General features: G+C 52.3%; 7 protein-coding genes across 7 annotated transcripts; 4 read left to right on the top strand and 3 right to left on the bottom strand.

Annotated features, from left to right (window-relative positions):
* Positions 1–86: 86 nt before the first annotated feature.
* On the bottom strand, positions 87–1,501 carry BU25DRAFT_411261 (acyl-CoA thioesteras-like protein). Its single transcript, XM_033706509.1, has 2 exons — positions 1,073–1,501; positions 87–1,022 (listed from the first exon to the last, which is right to left on the bottom strand). The coding sequence occupies exons 1-2, from the start codon at positions 1,280–1,282 to the stop codon at positions 96–98; spliced, it is 1,137 nt and encodes a 378-aa protein (XP_033561387.1). The 5' UTR covers positions 1,283–1,501; the 3' UTR covers positions 87–95.
* A 23-nt stretch (positions 1,502–1,524) lies between these two features.
* BU25DRAFT_70793 (amino acid transporter) lies at positions 1,525–3,558 on the top strand. The gene is made up of 4 exons (XM_033712031.1): positions 1,525–2,488; positions 2,542–2,703; positions 2,760–3,007; positions 3,060–3,558. Exons 1-4 carry the CDS (start codon positions 1,661–1,663, stop codon positions 3,379–3,381), a joined length of 1,560 nt encoding a protein of 519 aa, XP_033561388.1. The 5' UTR covers positions 1,525–1,660; the 3' UTR covers positions 3,382–3,558.
* On the top strand, positions 3,559–4,787 carry BU25DRAFT_70794 (S-adenosyl-L-methionine-dependent methyltransferase). Its single transcript, XM_033712032.1, has one exon. The coding sequence runs from the start codon at positions 3,735–3,737 to the stop codon at positions 4,644–4,646; it is 912 nt and encodes a 303-aa protein (XP_033561389.1). The 5' UTR covers positions 3,559–3,734; the 3' UTR covers positions 4,647–4,787.
* On the top strand, positions 4,761–5,362 carry BU25DRAFT_70784 (uncharacterized protein). Its single transcript, XM_033712030.1, has one exon. It carries the CDS (start codon positions 4,875–4,877, stop codon positions 5,199–5,201), a length of 327 nt encoding a protein of 108 aa, XP_033561390.1. The 5' UTR covers positions 4,761–4,874; the 3' UTR covers positions 5,202–5,362.
* A 1,319-nt stretch (positions 5,363–6,681) lies between these two features.
* BU25DRAFT_309307 (uncharacterized protein) lies at positions 6,682–7,080 on the bottom strand (the record flags this gene model as incomplete). The annotated part of the gene is made up of 1 exon (XM_033702108.1): positions 6,682–7,080. A coding segment is annotated over one exon (399 nt), but the record flags the coding sequence as incomplete, so codon positions are not given.
* A 2,506-nt stretch (positions 7,081–9,586) lies between these two features.
* BU25DRAFT_411263 (uncharacterized protein) lies at positions 9,587–11,436 on the top strand. Its single transcript, XM_033706510.1, has one exon. It carries the CDS (start codon positions 10,063–10,065, stop codon positions 11,320–11,322), a length of 1,260 nt encoding a protein of 419 aa, XP_033561392.1. The 5' UTR covers positions 9,587–10,062; the 3' UTR covers positions 11,323–11,436.
* A 1,100-nt stretch (positions 11,437–12,536) lies between these two features.
* BU25DRAFT_422071 (uncharacterized protein) lies at positions 12,537–13,140 on the bottom strand (the record flags this gene model as incomplete). The annotated part of the gene is made up of 2 exons (XM_033708130.1): positions 12,537–12,721; positions 12,861–13,140. 2 exons carry the CDS (start codon positions 13,138–13,140, stop codon positions 12,537–12,539), a joined length of 465 nt encoding a protein of 154 aa, XP_033561393.1.
* Positions 13,141–13,626: the final 486 nt, after the last annotated feature.

Consider the following 13,626-nt stretch of genomic DNA (forward strand, 5'->3'; position numbering starts at 1 on the left):
TTCACCAACATTTCAGTCTTCAGTCAGTCATATTTGGGAAAGCTCTGAGCACTCATTCTAACGCTGACCTTTGTATGGAAGTAACGCTTCTTCATCTACATCTTCGCGTTTACTTTTGGCTTCCGTTCTCGAAATCGTATCAGTCCATCTTGAAACGTCGTCGCTATATGCACTCCCCTCTCATAGTCCCACATCCTACTCGTATGCAGTCCTCTCCCGCCCGTCGCTCTTGTCATCCAAGCTTCCTGCACAAACCACTTCCTCCCATCTGCATCCCTATCATCCCCTTCGTACCCATCTAACGAGCACAGCGACAGCTTTTCATCCTTCCACAGCGTGCAATCAGCATTCGGATGATCGATGCGTGGTTCAGGCGGCATGATCAAATCTTTGACGCCGACGTGGAAAATTACACTATGTGAAAGTGAGGCCATTCGCGTAAATTCCCTCCCATGGTCGAGGTGGTTGGGCACGATGAAGAGCGAATTGCGGTCTGATGCGTACAAGTGCGCACACGCATGCAGGTTCGCCTCCCTGGTTAACGACGCTTTCCCTGGGCCGGGTGGAAAGGGAGCTGTCGGTAACGGCAGACTGCCTCTCAGGGTGTAAAATGTCAGCTGTCTCCTGTCTAGAGGATCGCGACTCGCATTGTACCTGCTCATATCGGCTTTACGCAGATGCAGACCACCGATCGGATTGAAATGCTCTGGATGCGCTGGAAGGTAGATTTCGCGGAAATACTCTGAGTCGTTACTCGGTGCCGCATCATGCATCATAGGTTCGTCCTGCTTCCCACCCAGCGCTTCGCTGTACTTTTTCTTCAGGTCGACGTGCTCTTGCACATCGAATGGCGAGACCTCTTCGCGCTTGAACGAGCACGTGCATGTGAACATAGCCTGACCCACATCTTGAACGACTGTGACGGAGCGTGTGCAGTAGTTGTATCCATTTCTTATCTTATCAACTTTGTAGATGTAGTGTTCGTTGGGCTTGCCGCCTAGGATGAACCAGCCCGTGATGTTCTTGCTCGACAATCAGCATTTATAGTGGTCACAATTTCAGAGAAACGCACGTGAATGAAGAACCCTTCATCAGCCGTCTGAGCAGCCGCCCATGCTGCTTGCGCAAATACATGGCCGCCATATGTCCCGTTCTCGCCTCCGGTGGGAGAGTAAGCTTTCACTATCGAGCGGAACGTCCATGCATCGATCTTTTCGAGCTCGATAACTTTGTCAAAAGGAAGAACGGCCTTGTCGGGTGTGAAGTATGGGCGGACTACCATGTTTGCTTGGGAAAGCTACGAAGAGATGCGGAGGCTTCGATTTACATGTTGAAGTTGAAGACGAGATTAGGGTTGAGGCTCTGCGAAATGGACCTCGGAACTTGACGAGCGCGGGGTTCCGCGCTACCGGTACGGGGAACGACGGCCTTGCCATCGAAATCGAGTCAGACCATGCATCTAAAGCAGCTGCTGGAGTTTCGACGGGCTCAATCTCCTCATGTCTCTTCTCTTGAAGCAGCACCTGATGGAGGAGTGGATCCACACATTGTGCTCAGATGATCGCGCTAGCACGCAATCCCCATCGCCGATTCGTCAGCCATCGTGAATCATCCCAGCCTCATTCTCACCACCACGTTCTCCCTTCTATCACGACACAACATGGCTTCATCAGAAACAACACCGCTGCTGCAGCGTGATGACACACCCCCTGTTGACATCGTACGCCAACAAGATGGCAATGAATCCGCATCACCCCGCGGAACATTCGCCCGCAACCTCAGCGCCCTCGACGGCTTCGCCCTGCTCATCAGCATCGTCATCGGGTCCGGCGTCTTCTCCTCTCCCGGCCCCATAGATGCCAACGTGCCCTCTCCCGGCGCAGGGCTTCTCATCTGGCTCCTCGGCGGCATCCTCGCTTGGACCGGCGCGCTCACCATGGCCGAGCTGGGCACCGCGATTCCAGGCGAAGGCGGCATCCAGCCCTACCTAACCCACATCTTCGGCGAGTTCTGGGGTTACTTAGCGGCCTGGAGTTGGATCGTCGCGACGATGCCGGCTACGCTTGCGATTCTGAGTATTGTGTTTGTCGAGAGCGTGTATTCTAGTCTGGGGATTAACAATCCTACGCCGCCGGTCACGCATAAGTTGTTGAGCATTGCAGTGTTGGCAGTTATTACGACCTTGAATTCGATTAGCACAAAGACTAGTACGAGGTTGTCGGGGTTCTTTGTTGCGGTCAAGTTCTTGACTATCTTTTTGCTTATTGTTGCGGGTCTAGTGGTTGTCATCAAGTACAGTCTTACTGGTAACGATGTTGGTGGTGTGGACTGGCGAAGGGAACATTGGTTTGCTCCGAGGCGCGATACTCCGCGACCTGATGGAGCACCGGGTCGATTCGATTGGACTAAGGTGTCGACCTGGGAGTCGCTTGGTTTCTACAGTGCAGCTTTGTATGGAGCGCTGTGGGCGTACTCGGGATGGGATAAGGTGAGCTGCTGAAACGTCCACAATGAGACGGAAGATCGCTTACATTCAACTAGGCGAACTATGTCGCTGCTGAACTGCGCAATCCCAGCAAGCAGTTGCCATTGTCTATCAACACAGCTATTCCGACCATCATTCTATGCTACGTAGCTGCTAACGCGGTCTACTACATCCTGCTGCCGTGGAAGCTGGTTTCCACTACAGATGCTGCGGCGGTTGTAAGTCAAGCTTTCTCTTTGAGACCCTCGTACACCGTGCTAACTTTCACAAACAGACGGCAGTGAATCAACTTTTGGGCAAAGGTGGAGCCTACGCTGCCACAATTCTTATCTGTCTGGTTATTGCAGGCTCAGCGCTTGGCAACTCCTTCGTTTCTGGACGCATGGCTGTCGCAGCTGCGAACAAGAACTGGTTCCCTGCAGCTTTCGGTACAGTGGGTCAGATTGGGACTTACAAAGTCGCCAAGGGCGCTGAAGGTGAAGAGAACGCTGAAGAAGCGATGGATAAGGGGGAGTCACCAATGTACGTTTTTATTCGTATAAGGCTTACTCTTGACATACTGATGGTTCTACAGCAACGCACTGATTCTCAACTTCGTCGTCTCAGCGGTCTACATCCTCCTCGGCAACATGCGCATTTTGCTCACCCTCAACGGACTCGCGGAGTACGCATTCTTCTTTCTCACCGTGCTCGGTGCCATCATTCTGCGTTTTCGAGAGCCGGAACTGGAGAGACCGGTCAAGCCCTTCATTCTGATACCAATCTTGTTTGCACTCATCAGCGGGTTCGTTGTGGTGCGGGGCGCGGTGTTTGCGCCAGTGCAGGCTGCGATTCTGATCGGTATTTGGATTGTTGGTGCGGTGTTCTACTATGTGAGGAGGAGAGTGCTGAGGTAAGCGAGCTGAAGACGAGGTTGAAGCGGATCATTACGATCGGTCGATGGCAGAGGAGCTAGACAGCGACTAGTAGCCTTCTGGATAAGCACCAAGACAACACGAGACTCGATCCAACCGACCTTTGGCCTTTCTTTCGCTAAGTCTGGTGGTTGATTGCTTGGATCTAGCGACTTCGTCACGAGCACTGGGGCACTAAGCGGTGAAGCGCCGGGTGCAAGCGAGCTGAACTTCAGCTCTTTGTTCCGAGCTCCAAGACCCACTGAGCAACCCATCAGCTATATAGGTGCAACGGCAACCCGATGTGAAGATGCCGCCGTGTAACTCAAATCAATCTTATTGATCTAGTAGACACAATGGGCGACTCATCGACACCCAAACCAACAGAGGGCTACTTCGACAACAAAGCCCGCGCGGCCGCATACGAAGCGTCCACAGGCGGCTGCACGCGCGACCTCGCACGGCACATACTCACACTTTGCCCTTCCATCACATCGGGCTCCGTGATCCACGACAATGCCTGCGGAACCGGCATTGTGGCCCAAGAAATTGTCGCGCGCAATGTTCTCACCAAAGGAGGCCCGGACGCCGACTACGCTCTGACTATCCACTGCACCGATAAATCGGAAGCCATGGTGAGCCTCACACAATCCGGCTACCAGGGCTGCGAATCCGCAAACTCCATGCTTGCTTCCTTCCTAAACGTGCGCGTCCACTTCACCGTCACACCTAGCGAGTCTCTCTCCTTCCCAGACGGAACCTTCAGCCACTCATTCACCAACTGCGGGATCCTGCATTTCGACAACGGCCTCACCGGTGCGCGGGAAATCCTGCGTACGCTGAAGCCCGGCGGCACGGCCGTAGTGACGAGCTGGAAGGAGCTCAAGCCGTTTGAAGTCGTGAGGGAAGCGCAGCGGGCGTGCGGCCACGAGGAGCCCTTGTTTCGGCCTCCGGTTGATGAGAAATGGTTCAAGGCAGAGACGCTGGAGAGTGTGTTGAGAGACGCGGGATTCGAGACTGTCGAGATAGGAGAGAAGACGGTGCATGTTGCAGGCAAGGATGTGGGAGAGTTGTGTGGGCACTTGATGGCCTTGTTGAGTAGGTATAGCCAGAAGTGGAGTGGGGAGGAGGAAACCACGTTCAGGAAGCAACTAGAAATTGAGGTGGAGAAAGCTGTTGTGCCGATCAAAAGGCCGAGTGCGGAAGAAGGTGTAGAGGAACTGGTAGGGATTCCGATGGTGGCGCTAGTCGGTGTTGCAAGGAAGTGATGTTGATAGCGAGTATGCAGGTAAAAAGATTGTTACGGTATCGGTCAGTCGGTAGGCCTGAGGTTGCACAACATCAGACTATCCTGGACTAGCATGTTTCAGGTCAGGTATAGCGTCGTCTTCTCCTAGCTAGATAGCAACTCAGCGCAGTAATCCATCGACCCGATAATCCTACGTTATCGTTTACCGTAGCTATCAGTGTACTACAGCGACTACGCCGCCACAAAGATGAACAAAGAAAGTCTTGCATTGCACTCGCAAAGATCTCAGTCCAGGTATGACTATGCTGCTAGGGTATGGAATGAAGTGCAAAAAGAGAAACCCAAAAATTTCGGACTCAAGGAGCCACTCTCAGGGAGGAGCCCAGAGTTTCGCGCATTAGGAGCCGCTCTCATATGCGCTTTCATGGTGATCCGGACCCAAGACCTCCAGGCTAGTGCAAGTGTTGAGTCGCCTGGCGACACAAATGTAATGAACAACTGGCAAATTAGTAAATATCTATACACCACATCATCGAACATTTTCTGTCAAGTGAGCCGCCGAGCACGAGCTTGACCATCGAAAACTTCAAGAATTGCTGTTGTGAAATCTTTACTTGCGCCTTCGAAGGCGCACTTCCTTTACTCTCTTCAGACAGACTGGCGGACCGAGATGGCAAGTGCGCGGCGTCCGCAGACACTAAGTGAACAAGAGTCGTAAACACTCTGACACCGGAATCCTTACTCCTTGCAAATATCCCTAGCACGTATGCTAAGACAAATAGATCAAGTTGCGTGTCGATCATACGTTGTATGTGCTTAAAATCAATATTGTCACCAGAAAACAGTCACGACAAGCATTAACATTATCCCACACGTCAAATCACACGTACCAATGATTACACAATCGTAAAGGTCTTTTCCTCGAGCTTGTCAGCTTCTGAACCCATAAACCTCGCTACTTGCCATTGCAAGCCGTCCCATTGACACAAGCCGGCGCGTTTGTGTTGGCCAGGCGTGGTTTCGTCCTCCACGAGACAGAGAGCTACAAGTTCCTTAGCAACATCGTCTTCGCCGAGAACGACGCATTCAAGGTTGAGAAGTGAGTCAATTGGGCGGTCAAGCAGCCATCTAACGGACCCAAGTTTCTTGGTGCCTACGGAGAGTGACTCCCATCTTCGCCCTATCAACGTCCGTTTGAAGTCTTCGGCCGTGAGTTTGCAGGAGAAAGACGGCCCAGACAATTCCAACGCAGATTGTGTGTGCGCAGCTGCTGGCTCATACTGAGTTATGACGGATATGTTCCTGACAACAGGCACGAGGTCAACGAAGGCTCGGCCGAACTCACTCGAGTCCGTGGCTTTGCAGTATGACACTGGGCCATCTGCATTGAGCCATGACCACGTTGGGCCGAACGATTGTGTGTTGGCGTCCTGAGGAGCGGCTATTGTGGTCCGATCCTTTCGCCACCAGATGAGTTGTTTCCACAGGTTCTGTTCCCACATGCCGGCTACTGATGGCACGTTAAGCAGACGTTCGACCGCTTGTATGATTCCTTGTATGGCAATCAGCTTGTCCATCGGGTTGCTGAGGAAGCGCGCCGAGTAGTTTTGAATCACGTGAAACCAGATGTCTGCAATGTTTTCTCGAAGACGTGATACGTCACCAGACCCTGCAGTTGCTCGACGCAGAACTCTGAATGCCCACGTTTCGTCCGGATTAGTGTCCTCCAGGAGCGATGCTGAGACTGGGGATAGTTCGGAAGCAGACAGTGTGACGCAATCCCAGTATATCTGATTCTGGCCGTAGTACAGTATCCGAGGCGAGAGGAGTTGTTCTTGGAGGATCCAACCTCTAGTGTCCAGGACACCCTTGGGTCGAACGCCACTTTGAACGCCATTTGTTGCTGGGAAAATATATAGCTCTTCTGCTAGATCACCAGAAAAGTCTAGATACTGCTTAAGGTCTTGACCGGTGAACCGCTCCACGTGACGAAATTGAAACGGTCTAAGCTTTTGAAAGTCACGCTTTCGGAACATCCCCTCATCCGGACTTGTCGAGTTCGCTGCTGCCAGGGTAAGAACAGCGTTGTTGTAAACAAAGCTCATCTCTGAGGCTTCGTGCAACCAGTCTTCGTCTGAGTCCTGTATAATGCACAAAGCATCAATCCATAGGAAGTGGTACCCGAGCCCTCGGACAACCGTGATCGCATCCCGCATCGTTGGCGATAGCTCTTCTGCGGGAAATGAAAGCAATCGCTGCTCTAGATTGCTGAGTGTAGTTCGAGATGTTTCATCGAGTCCCCAACGGTGGCTGAGTGTCACATATGGCTCATCCAGGCGTACCGAATGCGATCTGTGAACTAGTCGCAGTGAATTCCCGCCTAACAGCTCTACTAATCTGGTTGGGTGGTACAAACGAGGTCGGGCTCGACATACTTGATGTTTCTCGATGCAAGTATCCAGCCAATGTCGAGCTGTTGCTGTGGCTGCAGATGAGCCTGAGCTTGAATCATCTAACACAGCTATGGCTTGTAGCAGGCGATGGGATGCATCTGAAGATATTAGCGTAAGCTATATAAAAAGGCTGCCACACTATCATGTACAGAAAGCTTAGCTTAATTCCTAATTATGAAATGCAAGGCTCACATGGCAGCGGTCTTATTGGATGCTGACGCTCAACGTTGCCGAGTTTTGTGATCAGGCATCTAGTCTGTGCCTCTTCATCTCGTCCTAAAGCAAGGCCCATGACAGGTCCGGCTAAGTGGTGATTGCTAGCCAAACACTCTTTCTGGACGTGCAAGAGAGTGCAGAGAGAGCATAGCGATGGTCTGGTTGTGACACTGGCTTGCCGGTTCGATATGGCAGCGGCAGAATCTTCATGTTGGCCATGGGTGCAAACAGTAAGAGGAAGTCTGCTTGCCAGGGTCCAGACGAACTTCCTTGAATCGAATGATCCAAACCATTGTGGAGGACCACGGCGAACAAGAAACGCCGATGATGACGAACGCACTATGTCTCTTCTGTCGTAGTTCAGCCTTTCGAACGACGCGAACCTCCCTCGAGGAGGGCGACGCGCACTATTTGACTTGAGACGTTCAGCAGCGAGATGTCTGTCTTCTCTTATGGCTCTCTCCAGTAACTGCGACGCCTGATATCTCTCGCCATGACAGCCAACATTATACTCGAGTAGGAGGAATGCTATCGCATCTCGGGATAGTTCAATCGCAAGATCAAGAGCAGTATGAGCGTTCGCGAACCAACTGACCGTCAGAGGATTGTTCGGTATGTATCCGCCGGGAATAGCCCGACACGTTACATCGGTTCCAGAGCTCAGCAACAATTCAAGCATGCTCTGCGAACCATGCCAAACGGCAATGTGAAGTATTGACCATCCCAGGGAAGCGAACTGCTCGAACGCTTCGTCTCGTAGAAGCCGCCACTGACCACCCAGCGGCTGGGGCACACAGCGATTCCCCATAAAAACTCGAAACGATGGCCCGTGACTGTCTGATTTGGGTAATTCCAAGACGACGTCAGGTGGCTTTGGGCCTCGGAGTCCGTTCCTTAAAAGGCGGAGAGCGGTTTTGTCCGATTTAGCGGTCATCAGCTTCCTTATAGCAGATTGGTATCCAGGACTTGGATCGGCTCCAGCACTCAGCAGAAGTTGCGCCGCGGCGTCGTTCCCGTAGTACACAGCTTCCATAAGCGGTGTGACACCAATACTATCATGGGTGTCGGGATCAGCACCAAGTTCGATAAGACGTTGGCAAAAGGCAGTTGTGACACTCCCGACTGCAATGTGCAGAGCCGTGAGGCCACGACTGTCAGCAGCCGATACTTGGGAGCCATTCCTGAGGGCGATGGGAAGAAGACGCAAGTCATCGACTACTGCAGCCACAAGTGTTTCAGGTACACCATGCGAAAGTGTTGTAAGAAGAGTCGGATTGCGCTCGATGCACTGTATAGCCTCTTCCGGGAGTTCGAGAGGTGCCCGGCGAACCCGCTTCAATCGAGCGATTTGTTCTTCAGTAGTCAACAGGTAAGCGCAAAAGAAGCTGGCCTGTCCTAGGAGATGCTCTTCCAGAGTGCTTGTGACCCACCGTTGCAGTGGTCGATCCATAGGAACCTGCGATTTGAGCAACCGCTCGATGAAGCGCTGTTCTCCAGAGTCCAGGTATCGAGTACGTTCGGTCATGAACCCAGCACAGAGGTAGTAGATGATATCGTTCAATCGTGCGCCATGCCTGGCCAAGAGTGTTGTAAGTGCGTGGTCCCAGTCTGTTATGCTCTCGACAATCGGACTACACTGACGGGTCAAACCCCTAGCCACACTCTGTGTCCAGCTTCTGACGATGTAAGACGGTTTGTCATGTGACGTGCCATCGAGCCATTCGACTTTGTCCGCATTTGGCTCCAGGCGTTCCACTGTCAACCTATTATCGCCTTTGTAGATACCAACAATGATATTCGGATCAGCGCCTGCCTCCAGAAGTGACTTGACACGATTAAGGCGATCGCAGCGGTTGGCTTCAGGTAATGGAATACCGTATGCAGGTAGGTCCTGACTACGTACGAAACATCGTGCGAGCAGAAGTGTCTCCGCAGAAAGGGCGTTCAGAATTCGTATCTGATGTGGAGCATTTGATGCTCTCGATGGCGGAGCGATCAAGGCGTGCTCCATTGAATGTGCCCGCGATGGTAAGGCTGACTGCGAGATGAGGGTATCCTTGTCCTTGGGCGGCGACTTTCATCAATAAAGGAACAGGCTGTTAAGCTTGACCGTACGTCTGGACGATTTGCAGTTCTATCGAGCGATGCCAGAGGTATATCACATCGTTACACCTGATGTTGTGTCGCTTATGCCACTGTTGTCAGCTTTTGTGGCTAATCTTCGCTTACGTTTTCTTCTTAAGGACAGTCAGCCGCCCCCAGCATCGGTTATTATAGCTGTGTTAATGACAGCGATTGTAGGTCTAGCACCTCATCTGATTTTCTACCACACTTAGGATTTTCAACTCAATTCGGGCCCAAGTAGACAAGCGTTCAGTAGGACGTCGGCGCGCAGAACGTTGATCGGCAGAAGCTCCGTCGTAACCTCTTCGTAACGTCGCGAAACTAAACCGGATTCACATGGAAATGCGGGGACGCTCAGCATAAATGCGGCTCCCGTGGAGAAACTGACGTGGGAGGTCGGTCAAAAATCCAGAGCGTTCGCGTTCCTGGCAGGTACGCGAACTAAAAGGATCGTCACGAATACGTCATGGGAGAAAGGAGCTTGGACCATGAATGAAAGCGCCGTGTGCTCCCTCTTAAAAGGTTCAGCTCTCTGCTATACTATTTCATCATACAATCCCATTGCTTTTTGTCTTGAGATATCCAATTCACCTTTCCCTCACCTTTGCCATCAATTCAGCTCCTTCACACACATACTACGCAATGTACTCAAGACAAGCCATCCAGAACGCGCGCTTCGCAGCTCGCTGCGCAAGCCGCCCTGCTGCCCATGTCAAGCCTCAGTTCCGCGCACAGAAGCCCCGTTTTCAGTCAACAGAATCAGCTACATCTGGCAACTCTGGCGCTGGATCACACGCCGCCATTGGCGCTGTTAGTGGTGCCGCCGCCGCTGTCACAGTTGGCTACATCTTCTACAGACAGTCAGGTGCCCGCGACCTCGTAGCTGCATCGCAGCAGACCAAGAACTACATCAACTCGACTACACAGAAGATCAAGGAGAACACACCCGAGCCTAACGAGGCCCTCGAGTGGCTGCGCAGCGCTGCACAGAGCTACGCTGCCTTCATCCCCGGCGCCAAGGGATACGTTGACGCTGCTTTCAACGATCTCGATGCCGTCCGCGCCAAGCACGGTGATGAGGTAGACTCCATCGTCAAGGAGGCCTACGGCGAGCTCCGCGATGTTCTCAAGGGCGGCGACATCAGTGTCTTCACCGCACAGCAGGCATGGCAGGTACTCGTTAAGCATCTCGGCCGCATCGCCGATCTGTCTGGCGACGCCGCTCAGCAGATTATGGACAACCACCCCAAGCTGAAGGAGAAGGTTGGCGGCAACATCGACACACTGAAGCAGCTGGGTGACCAGTACGGCCCCGAGGCCAAGAAGGAGGTCGATAAGACATGGCAGCAGATCAGCGACATCATCAAGACCGGCATCAGCCCCGCCAACATTGAGAAGATCAAGAGCGTTGTTCAGGAGAAGGTCGAGAAGGTCAAGCAGCTCGGCGACAAGGCATGGGACAAGGGCATGGAGCAGGCCAAGCCCTACCTCGAGAAGAATCCCCAGATCAAGAAGCTGGTCGAGGAGAACAAGGACACTCTCAAGTCCGGCAACGTGCAGGAGTTGTACGAAAAGGTCAAGACCGCCGTTGAGAAGGGCGACACTGGCGACCTCGAGAAGTACGTCAAGGACGCCGCCAGCCAGGCAAAGGACAAGGCACAGCAGTCCGGCTTCGACGTCGACAGCGTCCAGAAGTATGCTGAGCAGTACATGAAGAAGATTCCCGGCGGTGATCAGATCATGCCCAAGCTCCAGCAGCTGCAGGAGGCAGCGTCGAAGCACGGCGACGAGGCGCAGAAAATCTTCAAGGACGCTGTTGCTGAGGTCACTGAGGTGCTGAAGAAGCACGGTGACAAGGCGCAGAGCCTGGCTAAGGAGGCCAAGGAGGACACTAAGAAATAAGTGCCTCGCCTCGAGCTTTGATACAAACTGGTTTGGAAGGAGTAATGACGATACGATATCACCTGTAGTATAGTGTAGCGCCATAGCGCACAATGAATGTTCAAATTTCCCGAATCTTTAGCGTCCCAAACGCCTTCATGATGCTCATAATCTCTCTTCGTGCTTCACGACCACCCAGCGAGCCCCCAAACTCCCCTCCTCACCCCCTCCACCCCGTTCCAGAATCCATTGCTAACTGTCTGCCCCAGCAGCGCTAGCTGACTCAAATCCTCCTTCACAGGAATAATGACCTCCTTGCCATCACCCGCTTCCACCGTCTCTATCTGATTTTCCTCAATACTCTCCACCTCAGCCTTCCCAACTTCTACATACTCTTCCTCCGCACCCGCGCCAGTCAAAACAGAATCTTTCCGGCTGCGCAGACGTTTTCGCTCAGCAGCCATATCGAGGGCGAGGAGGAGCGGTGTGGGTTCGAGCTCTGTCCTGATAGGACTTGTGTCTTGTGTAGTTGATGTTGTGGCGGGCTTGGTGGGTGTTGTGGGAGAAGTTGAGGAGGAGGGGTCCATGACCATGCGGAGGAGTGTGGGTTGGCGCGTGTGTAGGGACATCGTTGCGTATTGTGTCGTGGTTGGTTGGATGGTTGGTTGGTATAGGTCTGAAGAAAGGGCAGAGCAGGTAGAGCACCGTGCAGGTGGATTTGAACTGGTGAGGTTTGATGTGGTGTTGGACGTCGATCTTGAATACTCGTTGACTCCGTTTTCTGGTGTGAGGTTGTGAGGGTGACAGCGATTGTGCAGTGAGTGGTGAGAGTTGGAAGTCGAAGTATAGAAGCAGACTTCTGAGATTTAGATCAAAGGACTTATGTAAATGCTGATTCAACTGCGTTAATAACTGTCATATTGGTTGTTCAGATGAGGCGGGCACGCGGTGTATAGCGGTGTATATGCATCGTGGTGGGTCGACACGTGTCAAGGTGGGTCGAGGACGGCCATACGGAAAGAGAATCATCAAATTGGTAGCTGTCAGGGTCTTTGAGCTTTGGACCTGCGGGGATCTTATGGGGCTGATGCATAATCGATGGTTTCGCTGTCTGCAATCTGGTTCGTCTGGTCGTGCGCAGGGTTGCTTGCGGCTGCCATTTGGTCTTTCCCATCGCTGCGTGCCCTCGTAACTTTAGCCTGGACCAGACTCAAGGTCTATACTTTACTTTTTTTTTATCTCTTCACATAATTATGCGGCACATTGCCGCGTTTGATCCTAACCGGTGGCCGTGGCGTGCCCCTTTTTGCTCTATCACATAAGGCCATTGAACGACTCCACCAGTTAGCAAGACGCTGGATTGGGACTTGAACTGTTATCTCATCGAAATTTACAGCCCATTCAGAACCGTATTCGGTGCCTATCATGTCTCAGTGTTCTTCCTAGGTCAGCCTTGTTGCATCACAACGCCCGCGAATACTATCGGTTCTTCGGACATCCCATTCAGCGTACACGCAAGTGTCCTCAGACCAACTTCCTCAGACCGTATGTTAGCACACTGGTGACCAAACAGACCTCGCATAAACATATCCTACAATCGCTCGCCTCGATTACTTGGCATGCTAGCTGAAAGAGTGGCATACTATAGTCGGCCGTGATTGCAGCGCCTTCAGCAGCAAGCTCGAGGATGGAGAACACTTGATCGTGGAGGAGGCCGCACTTCGCATCGCGGCTCTCGTTCAGCCAATACATCAAACGATCTTTCATGCCTCTTGTATCTTCGTCCCATAAAGGCTCCAGACCTTGGCTGTCCGTCCATCGGATTCTCCTGCGTCTCATGATTTCTTGTTCCCACGCCAGAATCAAACGAGGTACTTCGGGCTTCCTGTAGCAGTTTCTTGTTCTATACATCTGCTTTAATAAGCAGTAAGGCTCCAGAACTCATACCCTCTCATGCGTATGCAGATCGTCAACTGTCCTAACAAAACGAGATGATCACTGAGCATTAAGTAGGTATGGCGAGCTAGCATAATCTCTTGGAATACCCAAGCCCGTGTCAATACTCATTTCTAAGGATGAAGGACATGTAACGTCGAGGAACTGGGACGAATGTCCAGGTCGAAATTTTTGCGTGCCCGAGTCATATGATGACACTTCTCGCGTTGAGATAGACTTTGCCCATCTGTGCAACCTGATGGTTTCTTTCGACGCTCGAGCTTTGATCGATGCAGACAGCGTCTATCCAGAGATTGGTTCTCATGTAAGATTGGTGCTGCTGACCTGCCCTTCGGTACTCAAGACCTCGCACGACCTCGAGGAAGTCAT

Source organism: Macroventuria anomochaeta, assembly GCF_010093625.1.
Source record: "Macroventuria anomochaeta strain CBS 525.71 unplaced genomic scaffold BU25scaffold_18, whole genome shotgun sequence".
Lineage (NCBI taxonomy): Eukaryota > Fungi > Ascomycota > Dothideomycetes > Pleosporales > Didymellaceae > Macroventuria > Macroventuria anomochaeta.